This window comes from Delphinus delphis, chromosome 1, assembly GCF_949987515.2.
Source record: "Delphinus delphis chromosome 1, mDelDel1.2, whole genome shotgun sequence".
Taxonomy (NCBI): Eukaryota; Metazoa; Chordata; class Mammalia; order Artiodactyla; family Delphinidae; genus Delphinus; species Delphinus delphis.
The window spans coordinates 52,503,834-52,525,598 of NC_082683.1; the positions used below are offsets into that span (position 1 = coordinate 52,503,834).

The 21,765-nt window shown below is 39.3% G+C and overlaps 1 protein-coding gene across 7 annotated transcripts in view; it reads left to right on the forward strand.

Annotated features, from left to right (window-relative positions):
• The window catches only part of PATJ (PATJ crumbs cell polarity complex component), a 356,331-nt gene that overhangs the window by 253,421 nt on the left and 81,145 nt on the right, over positions 1-21,765 (forward strand). For all 7 annotated transcript variants that reach the window (XM_060022954.1, XM_060022983.1, XM_060023011.1 and 4 more), the window contains 2 exons: positions 2,428-2,500; positions 11,771-11,851. In XM_060022954.1, coding sequence (XP_059878937.1) covers positions 2,428-2,500; positions 11,771-11,851 — 154 coding nt within the window. The remainder of the gene's footprint in view (positions 1-2,427; positions 2,501-11,770; positions 11,852-21,765) is intronic.

The window sequence follows — 21,765 nt, forward strand, 5'->3', positions numbered from 1 at the left end:
AAACAGACATGCTCTTCATGCTCTGTGTCACTTTGTGATTTTAGTTTTTCTCCCTTTGCTTTGGTTTGGCTGGCGTGCTAGATAATCTAAGGATTTAAGAAGGTTAGAGCAAGAAATGGTACCTAGACTTCATCTCTTAATTTATACTCTGCCTTATTCCACAAGAATTTTTATCAACTTAGAATTCTTACAGTTCAACCTACTTATTACTTAAGAGATCAGGAGACGGATTCTCTTGGAAGTGATTTCCCCCAAATCCCACAGCTAGTTTAATGGTAGTTCTAGAACTGAAACTGCCTCTGTCTCTTTAATGAAGTGAGTGATCATTACATTTTTAAAAATAACTATGTTAAGTACAGACTATTTTCCAGGCAATGTGTTTGCCCTAGATGATGTAATAGAGAGTAGGAAGGACATGAGTTCTGTCCTTGGAGTGCTTACATTTGAGGGGAAGACAGATTTGAAGCAGGTGTGCATACAAATCAGGTACATTTTGAAAGAAAACAGATTTATGATCATTGACAGGTGCTGTGAGCATATAGTAGAGGTCCTGGAAAGCTTGTTTCAGGAAATGACATTTATGGTGAGCTATGAAGGAGAAATAGGAAAAAATCAGACAAAAGATTTGGGCATGAAGCATGCAGAGCAGAAGAGAAGATGAGAGAAGGCCATGAGGTGGATGGAGCTTGGCTCAGCTGAGAAATGGAGAGGAGGCCTGTGTAATTGGGTTGGATCAGAGTGAGGAAGAGAAGGGGGAACAAGAAAAGGCCAGAGGTGGGAGCTGGGGCCAGATTGCTCAAGGCCTTATAGCCTCCCTAACAATTTTGAACTTGATCCTAAGTGCAGTAAGGAGCCATAGGAGGATTTTAAGCAGGAGAAAGAAATATAATCAGATTTATGTTTTAGAACCATAATAACTGCTGGGTGAAGAATGGATTGAACAGAGGATGAAGAGTGTAAGTAGGGAGACCAAATAGGATGTTCTTAAATATATTAATTCAGGTGAGAAATGATGATCACTTGTACTAGGATAGGAAGGAAAGAAGTGCAAAGATTCAAGATACGTTTTGAAGATGGGATCAATAAGACTTCTTGATGGATTAGGTATACAATTGAGCAGTGAGAGGTTTCAAGAATGACTTTTAGGTTCCTGGTTAAACAACTGGGTGAATACTGTTGATATTTACTAAGGTGGAGAGGAAGTTGACTGGAACCCTCTGGGAACTGAGCGGGATAAAGAGCTTTATTTTATTTGAGATGCACCTAAGACATCTAGTGGAGATGTAAAGTGGGAGTTGGATATGCAGATCCTAGGCTCAGAAAAAGATCCAGGCTAACTGTGAATTTGGAAGACATCAATATATAGTCTTTGAACTCAAGGGAATAATTCATGTAGTTGAGGTTATTGAACTCACACTGGAGGAGAAGGATGGGTGGGGTATAAATTTTAAAAAGAAAGGCATTTCAGGTAAAGGCAGTGATATGATTAAAGCCTCAAAGTAGGAAAGACATCGACTGATGGATCTTTTTCCAATTGGTGAGACATAAAAAATAAAACGGGATGAAATGGATTTGAGTGCCCTCCTAAGTCAGGTAGTGGCTATCCTATGTACACCGGACAAGAGATCTGTGAACAGTCTTAAATCTTTGCACACCAGTAAGAAGCTTCTTTGGTTTATATTGTGAAACCTAAAGTCAAACTTCACATAAATCTTGAGATAACTATTTTGGTTGTGTGTCACGAATGAACAGTAAAGGATAGATTTCCCACAGAACCACTGCTTACCTACCATTTGCTAGTAACATAGTGGAAATAGCCCAAATCACCAGAACTGGTATTCTAGGAGCTGTTCTGTGCCTGTCTTCCTGGTAATGAAGTTTTAGCTCCCACCTCCTCTGCTCCAATTAGACTCCTTCTCACACAGTCCGCCCATGCGGGGACTGTCATATACATCCCATCATCCTTCATCTGGCAGAACAAATTTAGAAGCCAAACGAGGAGGCTGGGAACCTTTCCAGTTCAAAGAACAAAATGCTCCAGACATTAATGGGGCCTAGAGGTTGCACCCTCCATATGAAAAATTTATACTCCTCGGTGTTGAAAGAGTTGATGCCTTTCCAAAAGTATCCTCTGCAGCACCTGACTTACTAAGCAGAAGTTGGCCAACTTCTAGCATCATCACTCTTTGTCACTAATAATTGTATCTTGGTATCCCCTGAGTAATACATCTGTTTTTGTACCTAATGGCTTTGCATGCTCAAAACCAGTGTATATTTACATTTTTTTTTTAATTCTGTGGTGCTGTGAGTGCATTTTCAACTGAGAACTGAGGAAGTGATTCTAATTTGAGCCAAGAACTTAGTATTTACCGTGTACTGATACTGCCTTTTACTGTGTACTGATTCTGCCTATTTTAACATCCACAGAAATGAAGATGCGGTCAATCAGATGGCCGTTACTCCCTTTCCATTACCATCAAGTTCCCCATCTTCTACTGAGGTAAGATGACTGCTAATTAGCTTAGTGAATGAATTACGTGGATTTTCAGTATCTGGTATTCCAAACTCAGAATTTAATAGCTAGGGTATTTCCCTAATTAAAATAGGAAGTATTTGAGGCACTGATTATAAAGTAATATAACAATGTTTAACAAACACATTAGAACTTAACCATATGAGTACTGCCTTTTTCAAAGTTCCTTAAGGTTCATTCTAGATATGAAATTTGTCCTAACTAGGCATTTCAGAATTTATTAGAAAATTCTCTTTTTTAATGACTGAATCGTACCTTTCTTTATGGTTTAAAAACACTTTAATACTATGATTGCTGGTGTCTTTAAATATTTTCATCTATTGATGAAGAAATTACTAGTACAACAAGATTGCTAACATAGTAATATGCTTCTAGAGGTGGATGGATAGATAGATAGGTAGCTGGCTCTATAAATAATCAGCTGAGGGATTCCCAGCTGAGGAACGTTACATTCTCTTCTCATTTTTTACTTATTAAATTATTTTTAATTCCCTAAAATACGCATTTATTATAACTAATCAAACAATGCAGTTATTAGAAAATTTTATTTTCCTTTCCGTACCTCCTCAAGGAAGTTAAGTTTTATTGTTTAGTATCTTTCTATACTTTTTCCTTTGCTTCTATAACAAAAATAAACTATTTGAATAGTGTCTCTTTTAGTAAATATTTGATCATATGATACGTATTCTTTCCATTCAACAAGTATTCGATGAATGCATATTACGCGCCAGGTACTATTTTGGGTATTTAAAGAAATAGGCATGAATAAAACAGATAAGTCTCGCTGACATGGTTCAGCTTACCTTCTAATGAGGAAATTAACTAGCAAATGCATAAATAAACTAAGAGAATTATCAATAGTGTTCAGTGTCTTACAGATAATTAAAATAGGGAATGTGGCTTGTGACTACTTTGATTGGTTATAGGGAAAGCCTCTTGGACAAGGTGAAATTTAAACAAGATCAAAATGATAAGAAGGAGCCAGACATGCAAAAATAAGGGGGAAGAGCTTTCTCTGCAGAGAGGACAAAAATAGCTCTCAAGCAAGAATAAGCTGGGGGCGCATATTGGGAGCCCTGGAGAGTAGTGGGATAAAATGCAAGAGAGAGGGAGGGAATGTGACGTGGGAGGGAGAGAGGAGCTTTGTGAGTCAGAGTGAGAAGTTTAGGTTTTAGTCTGTGTGCAGTAGAAGCCACTGGAAGGTTTTTAACAGGGGAGTGAGGGTGACCTGATAATATAGTCTACCAGGTGGAGAATGGACTAAAGGAAGGTAAAAGTAATACACTAGACGGCAGAAGCCCAGGCAAGACCTGATTGTGGTTAGATGAGGTTTTGGGGTTGGAAGCAAAGAAAAGTGAGCTGATGATTCTTGATGTTTTGGATGTTGAATCAGACTTGATTAAATGTGGGAACCGAAGGGAACTAGAGAATCGTGGATAGACCTAGATTTTTGGCTTGAGCAACTAGGTAGATGGTGGTACCATTTACATTTAGGCAGAAATTAAGAGGTCATTGTAGACTGGTTAAGTTTGAGGTGCATATTCTGCATTCTTCTGGAATAGATTCTATACATTAAAAAGAGAAAAGGTGCTTTATTTTGCTTAATCTAATAGTCATATTTAATATGCTGTATTATATATTTTTTCCAATTGACAGACATTCAGATTACTTTCCAATTTTTTGCCAGTAAAAGAATACCAAAATAAACATACATGTGTGATGTGCGCACCTGCACACATGTGTATGTCAATCACTTGGTACTGGTGCTTTTATTTCTATAGCGTAGATTTCCCCAATGTACAATTGCTGAGGCAAAAAGTACACAAGTTCAAAATTTTAATCTGTATTTACTAGTTACTATCAGAAAAGATTGTAGTGATGTTGACTCCCCACTGATAGCCATTTAGCCACAGCTTTGCTGGCACTGGGTATTTTCATTCTAACTGAGACCAGAGTAGGCAGTTAGCAGTGGTGGAAATGAGGGGCCCCAGAGGGGTGCTACTTCAGTTCAAATCCTAGCACAGCCATACACCAGACATGTGAACTTGGATAGTTACAGTAACTTCTGTCCCCACTTATCTGTAGGGAGATAACAATAATTCCTACTGTAGGGAGATAACAATAGTTCCTACTTCGTAAGGTTGTTAAGATTAAATGAGAGAGGGAGAGGAGAAGATATCTAGATCTATCTATCTAGATCTAGCTATCTTGTGCCAGGCACATGGTAGCTACCCAATAAGTGTTAGTACTTAATTCCTAATTCTTTTGCGTTTATAGAATGTCATATAAATCCTTTTTGTTTTGGATGGGTGGGGGTCAGTATTTTAGAATAATTTTTTCTATAGTACTGTTAGTTATGAATGTTCCCATCAAAATAGCATCCACTTGGAACTGAATTTTTCTTTCATTGCCCATATTTTTTCTCAGTGCAGTGAGCAACAAAACTAGCCTGGCATCGAATTGTAAATCTGCTATGAGATCCCGCTTTTGTGTTTTAGAGTGAGTAAAGGTATAGTGTTGGTGTCAACATTTAGTTTGAGAAGACCATTTCTGGGGTCCTGTTTGGTTTCTTTTGTTTACTTTCTGTCAGGAGTGACTTCTAGTATTAACCGTGTATTTTCTCTAGTTTATACCCAGCCAGCTGGTTTCTGCTGCCTTTCTGCTGACAGGACAGCAACTTAGAAAAGGATGATTGAATACAGTATCTACTGTGTCCACTATCTTGGATGCATTGTCCCAAGTCCTATTTACATCCATACCTCTGAGAGACAGTATTTTTATTTCCACTTTACAGAAGAGACCGGGGTCTAGAGCAGCTATGTAGCATACGCATATGCCCAGAGGCAGCTGTGTTATTCAGCATTACAGTGTATTAACGTGCTGTGCGCTCCACATACATCTGTTGATTTTCCCCCTTATGCCTTTGTTCCTATTGTTTCTTCCACTTGGGTTGCCTCCCCACTTCCTCTTTGTTAATTCATAACCACTAAGTCCATGGAGAATTGCTTTTTGGAAGCCTCCTCCAAGTTTTCTATGACTCAAAATGAATAAAATAATGTATACAGATTAATAAGCATAGCGCCTGAAATATAAGTGCTCAAAAATGTGAGATACTATTCTTATGACCAACTTCATCCTACACTGTTCCCTTTAATAATCTTTACTCTCTTCATAGTTAAATAATACTCATGATTCATTTAAAAAGTGAAAATTGCCCTTTGTCCTTTATGTGATATCACTTGGGCCTTATAGAAAAAGAGGGACCCATTTCTAAATGGGGTTATCAACTAGGATTCTGTCACTTTTCCTTCCCTCGTTATCTCCATGTTTTAATAATGTAGGACTGTGAACACCACACTAAATTGTATGCTTTTATAGGGTCAGACTTACTGTCCTCCTGACCACTGAGTCCTCAGTGCTTAGCATATAGTACTTGCTTAATAAATACTTGTGGAATAAGTGAATGGCTTTCCTGCTGTATCCTTGATGCTTCATTTTACGGTTGCATACTTACTTCTTATTGATTCAGTTCATTCTGCCATTATTTACCAAATACCTGCTTTGCAAAACGTAAAAAGATTAATTGCACATAGTCTTTACCCTCAAGAGCTTGTAGTCTTATAGGGGAAATAAGACATGTATGTTACTAAAACAAGGTGTCCTAAGAGATAAAGCTTTAGGAGGAGTTCACAGAAGGTGAATAGTATTTCCTAGTAGGAGAACAGCTATTTCTGATGGATATATTGTATTTTAAAATATGAATACGGTTAGATAAGAATGTAGGAATAGCACAAACAAAAGCACAGAAGTAAGAAAAATCTGGGTGTGGGATGGGGAGAAGAATATAATGGGTATGTGAAAGAGAGTAATAGAAGATGGCGTTGGAAAAATAAATTGAGGTCAAATGAGAGAGTCTTGAATTTAAATCTCGGAAGGTTTGGATGTCACGCATTAGGCACTTGGAGCTGTTGAAGGCATTTTGAATAATGAAATTGTGTGAGCAGGGCTCTACTTCACGTAGATTAGTGTAATAGCAAAGTCAAAAATGTCTTGAAGTTGGAAACCCAATTAGGAAGTTACTGCTATGGTATCTCCTGAGAGCTATGAGGGCTCAAGTATACTTGGGAGGCAAGATATTTATTCCATTACTCGAGAAGGCAGGCTGAATCTTTTAGAATATCTTTATAGAAGTAAGAACGTTCATTTTTTTCTTTTTTCAGAAGTTGTGCTTTTTTGAATACTAAGTGAAATGGAGCAGGCCTCATACAGAATGGAGAGGTTGATTACCCAAGGATTCCTATTAGCATAATTTCCATTTTATCTTTAATTGTGCATTGCCTTTCTGGAATTCTGAATAGCCTTGAAGATATGCTGATAATTGGGAGTAGGAGAAAGAAATTTAATTTGTCACATCAAGTAAACATGACTTTGCAGAAAGAAATATTTGTGAACTTAGGCTGGCAATGAAACTAATAAATCATTTTGTGATTTTTTTTTTTCTTTTGCGGGGGGGTGGTTACGCCGGCCTCTCACTGTTGTGGCCTCTCCCGTTGCGGAGCACAGGCTCCGGACGCGCAGGCTCAGTGGCCATGGCTCACGGGCCCAGCCGCTCCGTGGCATGTGGGATCTTCCCGTACCGGGGCACGGACCCGTGTCCCCTGCATCGGCAGGCGGACTCTCAACCACTGCGCCACCAGGGAAGCCCCATTTTGTGGTTTTTTGAAGAGAGTGTTGGTTTTACGACATACGGGGATGACAAAATTTAAACCAACATAAGTTTTATTTTGAAAAAGAATTTTCAATTATGTCAGAGAGGTATAGTTGCTGGGGTTTTTTTGTTATTAATTTTGCTTAGTAAAATCTTAAAAGGAAAACAGTTGTATTTACTCTTTTGTCATGTTAAATGAGGAGAGAGGGTAGGGAACAACACTATGGAATGTTTTTCTGATCAGAAGTGTTTTCCAAACCACAATAACATCCTTAACTAATTTTAACTTTTATTGATAGCCTACTCTCGAGTAAAACATAAATTCCTACTGTCAACGTTCTCACTGTCTAGTTGGAGAAAACTGTAGACAAATACTGGGTATGAAAAAAATAAAGTAGTACAAAAATAAAATAAAATTTATTACCACTTTATGTTGAAGATGTTCGAGAAACCCAGCAGAGGAAGTTTAAAACTTTCAGAGGGTTTGGAAGAGACTTCTCAGTAGGGATTGAGTAGCATTTCTTGTCAGTCCTTTTGTGGGGGAGAAGGCAGTAAAGTCTGTGTTCAATGTACAATCATGAGCCATGCCTTTTCCTTTCATTCATCTGTAAAGCGTAATTCACTGTGGAATGTACTGACCACAGTCTTCATGAGGAAAGGTCATTCTCTTTGAGCAGCCTTGGCTGAGCTGGCAGCTTTGGACAGGTGGTTTGAAGATCAGCAACAGAGGAAGGGAACCCAGCCATCCAGATTAGCTGAATCATCTTGGGTGTCAGTGGGCCACCGTCCATCAGCCAGATGGTCTTCAAACCACCATGATGCAATTGTGCTTTGGAAATCATGCCTGCTGACCTGTTTTTCCCTTTTCATCTGACTGATTCCTGTTTTTTAAGCTTCTAGTCAGCAGGGTATTTTATATATATGAGCCATTCTGTTCTCAGAACAGAACCCACATTGTTTTTGTTCAGTGCTTCATTTAAGCATGAAAACTCTTTTATAAACGTTGGCTCTCCTAGGAAAGTAAATACTTTATCGCTAACCTCTTTCAAGTCCAGCTTCCTTTTTACCTGCCTCTTCTCTCCATCTAGATTTTGACTTTAAACCCTCCTTATGGAGCTATCTCAGACTAAACAAGTAACTAAAAACAGAAGAAATGCTTTAGAAGGGTCTCAAGGTACAGTTAAAAAGAGCATCAACTTTGAAATGAGACAGACCTAGGATGAATATAAAAATGAATCAGACCAAGGAGATGAATGAGGCTCAGATGGCAGTGTCAGGCATCTTTCCATCTCATCACGGAGATCAATTCTGTACATACATAATTAGGATACAAATGAGATGATGTATGTGACATAAGGAATTCAGGTAAACTGTTAGGTAAGCTTAGAGGAAGAAGAGACATCTTCCAGCTAAGAAGGAAAGGATTTATGGAGTAAGGGGCATTTGAGACATGGCTTTGTATGATAAATTCTGTGGATGTAGATGTAAAGGGTATTCTTTTTTTGTTTTTATTCAAATCTTAAAGGATCTGTAGATCATGTGTAACCTAGACTGCCTTCCCCATGTTTTCTTAAATTTTCTAAGTTAAAGCATCAAACAGCTCTTTTCTTTCCCTCTTTTGTATTCATTTTATAAAGACCAAGAAGATCTCATCTCTTTTACTCACTTTGCTGAGAACTGTAACGACTTCTCTGATTTTTTAAACATCACTTTCCTTTCCCCAAGGAGACATATATTTAATTAGATGAATGGCATCAGCTAACCACCATCCTGGTGAAAAAGCTCCTCTCATCTGGGACAGAGGAGTTGGCCATTTGCAGTGTTACTAGAGAAGCCACCTGTGGATTTGTTTTACAATCCAGTGCTACAGTTACAAGCATTGTTTCCATTATATCCTCCCGTTAGATAGCATAGCCTCCCCAGGGCCTCTTCAGGGCTTCCCACAGCTTACAGAACTAGACACACTAAGTAATCAAGGCATTAAAGGTTTTTCATCTATTATATACTGATTTTTAAAAGTATAATTTGTTTCTTCAGAATTTTTCTGTCTCTAGAACTTACCCACTGTCTAAAACACTGAAAATCTATATATTTTCAAGCTTTGTTTTTTAACTTCGGCATGTTTATATTATATGGTAATTTCTTGATTACCCAAAATTCATGGAGAGGAGGATGTATCTACTGAAATTTTCTGGTTAACAAATGCTAAAATGCTTTTTGTTAAAACCATGGTCTAATGACAGTGATTTTTTTTTTGTTAAGATTATGAATCCTGTCTTCCATAAGATTAGTTACCAACACTGAGTACTGAAAAGAAAGAATAAGAGAGAAACAAGAGAATCATTTACTTAGGGCCTGGAGCATAGTTACCAAGAGCATGGCCTTTGATGGTACTCTTACCTAGCTGTGAATCCTGGATCCGCCTCTTACTGGCTAGGAGTTCTTTAACAGGTTATTTTAAATGTATCATTTTTATCATCCTTGAATTGGGATCACAGTGGTACACACTTATTTAGCCTTTTTATGGTGACTACATGAAACAGGTCATGGACAAAGAACCTGTCTCAACAAAAAGCTAGAAACAAAATTAACTGTACCTAGTGTGCTGATAGACATTTTACATGTTAGTGCATTAATCTTCAAGGCAACCTGATGGGGTAGTATTTTTAATTTGATATTTTTATCTGTACTTTAGAAACAAGCACAAGTTGACCCTTGTAAAACATGGTTTAAACTGTATGGATCCACCTATATGCAGATTTCTTTCGATAGTAAATACTACAGTACTACCCAATCTGCGGTTGGATGCCAAGGGACCACAGATACAGAGGGCCAACTATAAATTATACACAGATTTTCAACTGTGGGGAGGATCTGTGCCCCTAATCCTCACATTAGGGTCAACTGTACCCAGATTTAGAAAGTAATTTGCAGAAAATCTCATAATTCTAATTCTAATGTCAAAGTTGAGATTTGAGTTCAGATCTGACCAATTCTAAAGCCCATGCTACTTACTTTCTTGGATTTTTTTCCTTCTAGATATTTCTCATGTCTCTCCTTTATTGTTTTTAACATGCAGTAATACACACTAACTCTTCTATAATTGAACACTGTAGAAATAACTAACGCAAAAATTCCCTAATCCCTCGTCCTACTCTCCAGAAGTATGCAACTTAAAAAGTTTGTTCTATGTGCTTGCACGTATTTTCCCTGCATTTATATCTACATAATGTATGGGGCTTTTTTCTGAAAAGATTGTGCTAATTTACATTTTTCAATGGTGTGTGAAAATTCCTGTTTCCCTACAACGTTATCAATACTGAATGTTCTCTTTCTATTCTCTTGTCCATTTGATAGATGAAAAAATGCTGTATCTTTGCTTTAATTTGCATTTCTTAAATTACCAGATTGAATGTCTCAAAATCAAAACCATTTCTCTACTAACAACCCCACCTGAATTTGTACTAATCCCAGATGGTGGTGTTTTAAAATAAAAATCCATATAAATACAATGCAAATACTCCATTTATTATCCTTATTCTCCTCTATGTGTCCTCAGAAAGCAAAGAAAGTAACTATAATATATAATATATCATAATTCAATTGAGGAGATGCCTAATGTGTTTTGGAATTTTAATGTGGCTTATTATTACCAGATGTCTCATTTACATTAAATAAATATTTTTAGGAATCCGCAGGAAAAAAGTCATCAAGAAAGCAAGTACTGCATTTATTGGTTCGGCCACTATTTATCAAGTGTTTTCCATGTGCCAGGCAGGGTGCTAGGTACCTGAGTTTCACAAATAAACAAGATAAACATAGTCTCCCATCAAACAGTTTAACCTTGTGCAGAAGATAAACAAACGTCTGAGAAAGTTTTGGCTGGAGGGAACAGAGCAGCTAACTCAGACTGACTGAAAAAATAAGTAAGTAGATTAGCTCTCCTTAGAAGATTGCTAAGGATAAGGCTGGGCTTCAGGTTTGGTTGGTCCAGTGGCCCCATTTTGTCATCAGAGAACCAGTTCTTCCATCTCTGCCTCTGCTCTGTCATTCACAGGCTGCTTTCCTTCTGGTTGTGGAATGGCTGCCCATGGCTATTTGCACTTCATGCTCTCTTGTTAACTTGGGAGGTATGGGGACTTCTTGTGGTTCTTTTAAGATCTACGAAGGACCTTTCCAGAAGTCTCCAACAAACCTCTCTTGGTGTCTCATTGACCAGAACTGGATCACGTACCCATTCCTGACAAAATCATTGGCAAAAAGCATAAGATTAGCCTTAAGGCAATCAGGCCTTCTCTTGGGGCAGAGAGTAGCAATCAGCTTTCTCTAAGGTGTATCTCTGAGCAACAGGTTATTGTAGATACCATGGGAAAAAAAAAAGAAAAAGTCCTACTGGAAAGGAAGAAAAGAAGAAACAATATCCACTACAACAATAAAACAAGCAACTATGATTGAGTATCTGTACTACAGTTCAAGTCAGTGCGAGTGAAGAATGACATCTTTGCCATTTTCTTTTTAATGTCTCATAGGATCAGAGTGGCACCAGTGAGGAAGACAGCAGTCTCGAAGCTTGTATCAAACAGTTGCCTAAAAGTGAAAGCTCCAAACTGGTGAGAATACTGGGTGTCTCATCCAATGTTCTTTTTAGGGATGAACTGTATATATTTTGGATCAGTTGTGTTTGCTTCTCTAGGAATGGGATCTTCTAGGATCCTTCTCTAGGATCCTTCTCTAGGATCCTTCTCTAGGATCTCTGAGACAGGGGAAGCTATTCCATATAGCAAATGACCCAAAGAACAGTGTACTCTCCTACTTTCTTCATATTTGAATTGTGCTGTCTGGGACTAAAGAAGCAATCTCTTTTAAATCTTGTTTAATATTGGGTTTCTTTAAGGCTAGGGTGGTGCTGAATTAGTTCTAGAGGCACGAAAAGAGATGTTAAATGGATTCCTGTGTTCATAATAAAAGATACTTAAACTTACCCAAGGGCTAGAGCATTAGGAGAGAGGCAGTTTTAGGGAACTCTTCCTCCTTATGTGTCCTAACGTTTCATATCTTGTTATTTAATATTTATGGAACTTTTACTGGGTACCGCGTGCTATCCTGTGTTCTACATTCATTTTCTGATCCTCACAGCTGTGGGTGGCGATATTTTTCTTTTACGTGTGTGGAAACTGAAGGCTTGCTTAGAGATGTTAACTAACTTGCGAAAAGCCACTCACTAGTATGTTCTAGACCTGGAGATTGATCTCATTCGGTCTGACTCCCAAGCCTTTGCTCATAATCTACCTTTCTGTTTTGCAGCCTAGCACTTCCAGGGTTAGACTGCAAGTTCTAGAAAGAAATGTGGGCTTTTTTTTCCCCTCTGTTTCAAAATATCTTATGAGTCTCAGTTAATCACTTAGGTGGGTCACTGTGATTTTATGACACCACAGAGTTGTTCATTTTACTTCAGGGAGTTTGAAAAATCATCCATTTATCTTCTTTCAACTTTTATATATATCAGGACTGGCTTAGATTCCATATCCTAGAAAATGAACTGATTCTTTCAGGCTGAAGGAAAAGGACATTTAGGCAAGAGTGGAAATTATAATGGTCCGCTCTTACACAAACCCTATGTGAGGCATCAAGAATAGTGGGACCAACAGATTATGACCATTGTTCTTGAACAAGACGTGCCAAAGTTACACTGTTCCCTTTCCAAAAGACAAACTGCATCTTTGCACTGAAGAGGAATGAGGAACATCAACGAATTTCAAACTCCAGCTCCTTCGTTCATTTAAAAATACTACTGAGACTTCCCTGTTGGTGCAGTGGTTAAGAATCCGCCTGCCAATGCCGTGGACGCGGGTTCGAGCCCTGGTCCGGGAAGATCCCACAAGCCGCGGAGCAACTAAGCCCGTGCGCCACAATTACTGAGCCTGTGCTCTAGAGCCCGCGAGCCACAACTACTGAGCCCACGTGCCGCAACTACTGAAGCCCACACGCCTAGAGCCCGTGCTCCGCAACAAGGGATGCCACCGCAATGAGAAGCCCGCACACTGTAACGAAGAGTAGCCCCCGCTCACCGCAACTAGAAAAGCCCGAGCGCAGCAATGAAGACCCAACGCAGCCAAAAATAAATTAATTAATTAATTTAAAAAAAAAATTTAAAAAACCCTACTAACTGGTTCTTTTTGGCACTGTTTCTCCAAAGATAGATTAAGGAAAAATCTTTTAAAGCAACAGGACTTTGCAAGTAGAGGCCCCTGATTTCATCCACAGAGGAAATGGTAAAAAGAGTGAGAACGCTCCCTTGCTTGTTGGGAGAGGCAGGTAGTCCCACAGAGGCTCACTTACAGGCTGCAGGCAAAAGCCACCCGTCATCCACCCTCTGTTCCCAAGAAGGCAACACCAGTGATGGGGCTCCAAGTGCCAAAATAGTTGAAGAGCCCTACCCTCAGGCAGAGGACCTGAAAGACTAAGGATAATGTTTAGATTCTTTCATACTGCATTTTAATAAGAATAAAAGCTTCCCCAAACCCATTGACTGGTATTTTTCTTTCTCCCCTCCACCCCCCACCTCCTTCTCTTTTTGGTATTCTACAATTTCTTTGTCACCATTTCCAATAGAATATACATGGTCTAGTCAACTGAGGAAAGATAGCCAAATGTGAACAACTTTTATAGCATAAATATAAATATAAGTGGCCTAGCATTGCTTAAGGGTGTGTCTAACTTGAGCAAGTTAGACCTCACCAAGCCTCAGTTTACTCATCTGAAGGATGGGAGTGACCAGGATGTTATGAGAAACAAATAGGCAATAAAGTATAAACATGTAGTAGAGTATAAGGTACATAGTTGGTGCTTAGCAAGTTCATGCATTAATTCAGAAAATATTTGCCAAATGCCACTATGTTCCAGGCACTGGAGATACAAAAGGGAACAAAATGTACCAGAACGCGTGCCTTCATGGAGACTCATTCATGGGTAGATGGGGGAAGGGAGATAGATAATGCATAAATTAGCAAATTATATTAAATCATGAAATTGCTGTTCTTGAGGGTAAAAATTTCATCTGGCTCAACCTAACATATTCATTATTGTCTCATCATAAAGTACAGTTGACCCTTGAAAAATGCATTGGTTAGGGATGCTGACCTGCACAGTGGAAAATCCATGTATAGCTTATAAGGTCCCCTGTGTTCTGGGTTCCTCCACATCCACGGCTCCAACCAACCTCAGATGGCGGATTGTGTAGTATTATTGTATTTACTATTGAAAAAAATCCGTGTGTAAGTGGACCCACATGGTTCAAACCAATGTAGTTTAAGGGTCAACTGTATTAATAACAGTTCCTCATCACTAGTCGTCATTTGCTTGTTTCTGTTATGAGTTTGGCACCAGCTCCCCTGCTTTGCTGCACCGTTCTAGGATGGTTGCTGATGCACCTCGTCAGAGGACAGCATGTGATCTGTATGGGCCTTGACTCCTGTTACCTTAGTTTATGTCCGTTGGAAACAGTAAGCTCTAACCCTTTAAAGGTTGAATTTCTTGCTTCCTGTGGGAGCATATATCTCATCAGACACTGCTGGCCCCTACAGGAGAGACCAGGAGAAAAGCACAGGTCTTGCTCTTAAGCAGCTTACCCTCAAGCATCAGTGAGGATAACAGAATTTGTACCTGGAAAATCAGACCAGGCAGAAGTATATTAAAGAGAGAGAGAAAAAATGTTACAGGAGTTCAAAAGTGAAAGGAAAACCGTCTCGTTCAGGGATTAAGGACGGTTTCTTAGACTCTTGGCCTTTAAGGTGAACCTTTAAAGATGAGACAGCGATTGGCTACTGAGGGGTTCACCAGGTGAATCAAACAGTGTGGGTGATGTACAGTGTGCAAAGTTGAACAGTAGCATCAGATAGAAGTTGAACAGTAGAATCACAGAACTGAAGAGACTATATGCTTTGAATTATAGATTAACATATTCATCTTTTTATGTTCAGTGCTCAATAAATGTCTCCTTAACTACATGGATACACATATATACAAGGTGCTACCTATGAGAAACTATACTCCAAAGGGCTATTAAAGTGCTTCTCCAAGATTACCTGTTTTCCGAGCTAGACTAAGCCATGAGTCTACATATATTCCAGTGCTTATTTCCACTATCCAGTGATGATTGGCTTTCGTCCATATCTCAGGAGTCCCCAGATTCACAGCCAAGGAGTTTATAATAACTTCAGTAGATATTAGATTTCTCTAAAATATTTTTTAAAAGGAGAATGACTTGTTTTTAGACAACGGATCAGGTGATGGTTGGTGAAGCATAGATTCCAATTGTGAGAGACTGGAGACAGGGAAGTGTCTGGAATCTATTTCAGAAGTCTAGGTGAGAGCCTGTTAAGACTGTTTTTTAAACCTTTCGAAAGGAACTTAAAAAAATTTTTTTGCACAGAGCTTTGCAATTTGCAAAACTGCCTCATCTATTATCTCGTTAGCTTAAATATTTTAATATCTATTTTTGCTAACATGATATTAGTTCGTAATTTTATTCAATTTTATCCCCAAAATAACCCTATGTAAGAAGTAGGGCAGGAGTTATTTAATCACTGACTTACAGATGAGATCTTAAGCTGCTTAGTGAAAGACCACAAAACTAGAAATTAGAAGAGCTGCACCTCATCCTGAAGGGTCCTTGTCTCCCTGGTATCTTGACATAGAAGAGCATGAATCCCTAAAATAAGTATTTTAATCTTTTGGGTATAAACCTATGTTTTTATCATGTTGGGGATATCTGTGTTAATATAATACACTCTTTTGGGGCAGTATAGCTAAATTATTAAGAGTGCAAAGATTGGAGCCATTCTACTTAGATTCAAATCCTGGTTCCACCATTTACTAGCCATACAACCTTAGGCAAACAGCTTAACCTCTCTGTGCCTCAATTTTTGCATCTATAAAATGGGAGAAAGAAACACAAGGTTATTGTGAGAGAAAGGAGTTAATAACTATAAAGTACTAGGCAGAACCATGCCAGAGTGCTCGGAATGACTGTGTAAGGGGGAGTTGTTGTTAATGATGATGATGATGATGTTATGCTGATTAAAGCATTAGGCGTCAGCCAGATGAGGATTAGCTGTTCTGAGTGAAGCATTACGTGTGACTTGGAAAACTGAAGTGAATTTTTTCAAACCCCAAAATGCAACTGCTGATAATAGGTAGCATCTATTGAATGCCTGTGTGCCAGGCATTATTCTAACATCATTCACATAACAATCCTATGAAGTTAGTACTAGTATTATCTCCATTTAAGAGATGAGGAAACTGAGATACTGAAATGTTAAGTAAGTTGCCTAACTAATCACCTGGTGAAGCCAGGATCCAGGTCCATGCACTGTGAGGCTGGAGGCTGCGCTCTAAACCACTATGCAGTACTGCTTCTCGGAGAGATACAGATATAGAACAAAACTGAAGTCAAGGGACAGCAAGAGAGTTACACTGGGATCTGAACTTTGTGATTTTCATTCCCTAAACCTTGAACTCCAATATAGAAAATTATAACATAGAAACAGGTAGATACTGAAATTTACCTTTCACATTGGTAAATGAAGTGATATAGACCTCCAAACCGATGTTTCATAAAATGAAGGAAACTAAAACATTTCAAGAAGCTAAGCTGTGCCAGGCATTTTCATACTGGTTGTCTTATTTAACCCAATGATGCACATGTTTTTAGCCCTACTTTACTGGTAAGGTACTGAGGCTAAGAGATGTCAAGTCTGTTCCTAAGGTCTCACAGCTGGTGGGTGCTATGGCTGGGACTCAAACCCAGTTCTCTTTGCCTCTAAACCCCATCTTCTCTTCATTGTGCAGTTCACATAGACAGCCTTTCTTGGAATATCAGAAGTATCACCGTGTGATCTATTTGTTCAAACAACAGATATTAATTGAGTATCTCTTGCATGTCAGACAACGTTATGTACAGGGGATTCAGTGATGAGCAAAACTATTAGCACTTCTTAAAGGGCTTGAGATGTTCAAGGACAGGTGTTCACATCAGCTTGCTGTCTTTAGAAGCTCAGTATTTAGGTGAGGAGGAAGGAGCAAGAGAAGGAAAGGAAGAGATAGTACTGTGTTGTTCCTTTTTTTTTTTTTTTTTCCCCGGTATGCGGGCCTCTCACTGTTGTGGCCTCTCCTGTTGCGGAGCACAGGCTCCGGACACGCAGGCTCAGCGGCCATGGCCCACGGGCCCAGCCGCTCCGCGGCATGTGGGATCTTCCCGGACCGGGGCACGAACCCGTGTCCCCTGCATTGGCAGGCGGACTCTCAACCACTGCGCCACCAGGGAAGCCCCTGTGTTGTTCTTATAAATATCTAACCTCTGTTCTTGCTACCACCTTTGGATCTCTAACCTTGTCTGATTCTATAGTTTTCTGCCTTGATGTAAAACCAATTTATGTTTTCTTTGGTTCTTGTCTGTCTCCTCCTCCATGTTGTTATAGATACTAATAGCCAGTAAAATAATTTCAGAGCTACTAGCTTACAACAAAATAATAAAAGGACAAATAACTCAATTAAAAGATGGGTAGGGATCTGAACAGGCATTTCTCCATACAAATGGCCAATAAGCACATAAAAAGATGGTCAACCTCATTAACCATTAGAGAAATGCACATCAAAACCACAATGAGGTACCACTTCATACCTGCTAGGAGATTATAATCAAATACACAGATAATGTAAGTGCTGACAAGGATATGGAGAGATTGGAACTCTCATACATTGCTGCTACAGCCAGTTTGGAAAACAGTTTGCAGTTCCTCAAAATATTAACAGAATTACCATATGACCTAGCAGTTTTACTCCTAGGTATATACCCAAGAGAAGTGAAAATACACATCACACAAAAACTTGTAAACAATTGTTTACAGAAGCATTATTAATAATAGGCCCCAAATGGAAACAACCTAAATGTCCACCAATGGATGAATGAATAAATAAAATATGGTCTATCCATACAGTAGAATATTATTTAGCAATGAAAGATAAAGAAGTACCGATACATGATGCTATAAGAATCAAAATCTGCAGCATGGCTTCACTCCTATTAATAGGGCTATTATTAATAATGCTGCTGTAAACAGTTGTGCACAAGTTCTTGTGTGATGTGTATTTTCATTTCTCTTGGGTATGTACCTAGGAGTAAAACTGCTGGGTCATACGGTATTTCTGTTAATATGGGCACACTTGCCCAGTTTTACTTCAAATTCTTACATTTAAGCACCATTATTTATAGGGGAAACTGAGAGCCAAATATGGTAATGGAGGTTCCAAATGATTATGTGCACTTTGCACTAGAAGACTTGTTAGGAAATTACTAATAAGCTTGCCACAGACTTAACAGCAGAAGTGCTTCAGCCACTCACGTGTGTTCTTGTGATTTTAGGTTGCTGTAGATTGTTTAAGACAGCTTATTTTAAAAGTAGAAAAACAGATTTTGTAAGTGCTTGCCATTAACTTGCTACTAAATTCCCAATTGATTGAATCAATAAAAAGCCAGATGTTACCCCCCCCCCAAAAAAAAAACAGAACCAAAATCTATAGAGACAGAAAGTAAATTAGTGGTTGCCTATGACTGGGGGATAGAAAGTGACCCTAATGGGTACAAGCTTTCTTTCAGAGATTATGAAATGCTCTAAACTTCAATTGTGATGACACTTGTATAATTCTGAATGGTAAAACCATTGTATTGTACACTTTAGATGGATGGATGTTATGATATGTTAATTATATCTCAGTAAAGATGTTTTAAAAAATTACAGGAGGAAGAAGAAAGAGGGGAAGACAGAATATAGACAATCCACAAACTGAAACCCAATCAGAAATTTGATTCTAGGTAACCTCTACACTGGAAATTCTGTGATTCTGTTAAAGAACTATAATATGATCCTATGCGAGGAACTTTTAATGTAGTCTCTCCACATTTTGGAATCTTTTTGCAAGTGTTTAATATAATCTGCACTCAAGAAAAAAAGCCCCACTTCTTTGTCCATCACAATTAAAGCTTGACTTTACCTTATAAATTCCTGTGTTCAGCCTGTTGCTACACTCTGTGCTAGTTCCTGGGAAGATGCTACCAAAGGTAAACAGACATAGTCTCTCTTCTTGTGTTGCTTACAGTCTTCATGGGAGAGTGACATCGTGTAATGTTACATATAGCTTGAAATCTCAACTTTGATAAAAGCTAAGAACTAGAGGCGCTTGGTGCTAAGAGAGCACAGAATAGGGGGCTTTGACCTTATCAGGGAGGGCTCTCCCAGTGAAAACTGAACTGAGATCTGAAGAAGCTGGCGCTACCAGGCAGTGGGGCAAAGAAGAAACAAAGGAGGGAGCTGGGCAACCTTAGAGCCTCCGGGAGTTTGGGGAACTGAAATTCTGAATGTTCACGGTCGCCAGAACTGGTGAGATGGGAACTAAACTGGAGTGGTTGACAGGGGCCAGGCCACGCTGATGAGATGGACTCTATGCTAACGGTAGTGGGAAGCCATGGAGGGCTTTCGGAGGTGACTCTAAACTGTAGCTGTAATGTAGCGATCAGGTTGGACAGGGGCCAGAGTGGATACTGATGGGCTCCCTGGGAGTTTACTGCGGCAGAGGCAACAGCAGTCTGCAAGAGATGGCGGTGGCAGGATATATTCTCATATTCTGTCTTTGCAAAAATTATAATAAAATAAACAGCAAGGTAATATATGCGTTTACCTGGTAAGTTCCACAGACAGTTGCCAGTCAGAGAATTTACCTTTCTTGCTCCCAGTATGCAAACCTTCTGCTGGACACGTGCTTTAAAGCTTTCCTCTGAACGCAGCTGTGGAGCTATTAAAATGGCAGTTGTTACACCATCTGGGTCTTGAGAACAAGCATCATCCCAAGGCTTGGCCAGCAGCCCAAGGTAACCTTGCTAGGAAATGCCCCCAGCAGATGTGCCCGTCATTCTAGCCCCACTCTATGACACTGCTTAGCAACAGTGCATGCAGTCTGTATCAAGTGATCCCTGTCATTACAGACCTACTTCGTGTGCAGCAGCCTCAAGAACATTTAGACTTTTCAAAATGTTTAGGTTTTTTCACACGGTCTGCCGTGTTTGTCTTTACTGTTGTCTTTCATTATGAAACGTAATTTCTGACCCTTAGGGCAACAATAGAAAAATGAGAGTATTCCAGTCAGCTTGAGGTGGCATTCAACCTGTAGTTTCTTTGTGGAGATTTTAGAATTTACAGGGTAGCAAGATGCCTGGGGAGGCATGAATTGTTTCTGAATTAACTATCATTAACTTAAACGGGCTGTGGCATGGAAATTCACGCGGCAGCTGACAGTGCGTTTTACCATTTGAGTCCCCACCAGCCAGAATAGCAACATTTTAGGAACACTTTTTCCTCTTTCCCTTCATACACTTGATCCACATAAAGTTTTCAAACGTACTTACTGAAAAATCAGTGTTAAGTATTACAAATAATACCTGTATCTCCAAATGGTCTGATAGTACTTGCTTTCTCAGATGAAAAAGGCTGTCAGATATAAATCGTGGGCTCTGATATCTGAATGGACATAAACATCCCCCCTGCCGTCACTAGCTCTGACCTAGAAAGTGACTTATCCTGTCTGCCTTCATTTCTCCACCCAAAAATGGGGGAGGAGGAGACCCTCCTATTTTCTGTGAAGATGAAGTGTGATTTTGCACGTGAAATTCTTAATAGTGCTTGGAATGCAGTAAGGGCTCAGTAACTGTAGCTATTGTTAACACCAGATTTTGTCTATATAAAATCAGCGTGTGCTAGAACTCTCGTTATTCAGTACACATTTCCCGAGAACTTGTGATGTATCGAGCTCTAGGAATGTAAAGATAAATAAGACATCTTTCATCTAGGAGTTCACCACATTAGGTCTAATGCAAAGGTTACAAACTGGTTGTCAGGAGATTTTTACATTAAAAATCCTGGTTTCTATTTCCTACTGAAAACAGACCAGCATTCCAAGCTGCCCCTTTCATCAATTATGTACTTATAGTTTATTTCAGTCCCTACCTTTCCACCATTCTCTAACCCCTGCTTAGAGAATGCCTGCTTCCCCGTCACCTGTAAGTACTTGAGTACCTACATCATCCCCATCACCTGTGAGTACCTGAGGCTGCATCCCAGGTCTACTAGCTGTGGCCATGCAGGTGGGCCTGGCAGAAGGTGAAAGCCGAGCAGTAGACAGGAACTGGGTGGTGGAGGGCCTTGTGGACCAGGAGAAAGGTCTTTATACCAACAGAAGCCTTTGGAATGGTTTTGAAAGGGGGATTATAATGATGAGATTAGCTTGTTGATAAATCCTTTTGAGCTCCCTGTGAAGAATCTGCTAGCAGATGTCAAAACTGAAGGCAGGGAGTTTAAAAAGCTGCTAGAGGAAATGAGATGAAAGTTGACAGTGACCTAAACTAGGGGGTCTGTCAGTGAGTGCAGATTTTCAATAGATACAGGAGTTAGAATTGGTAGACTTGATGATTGTG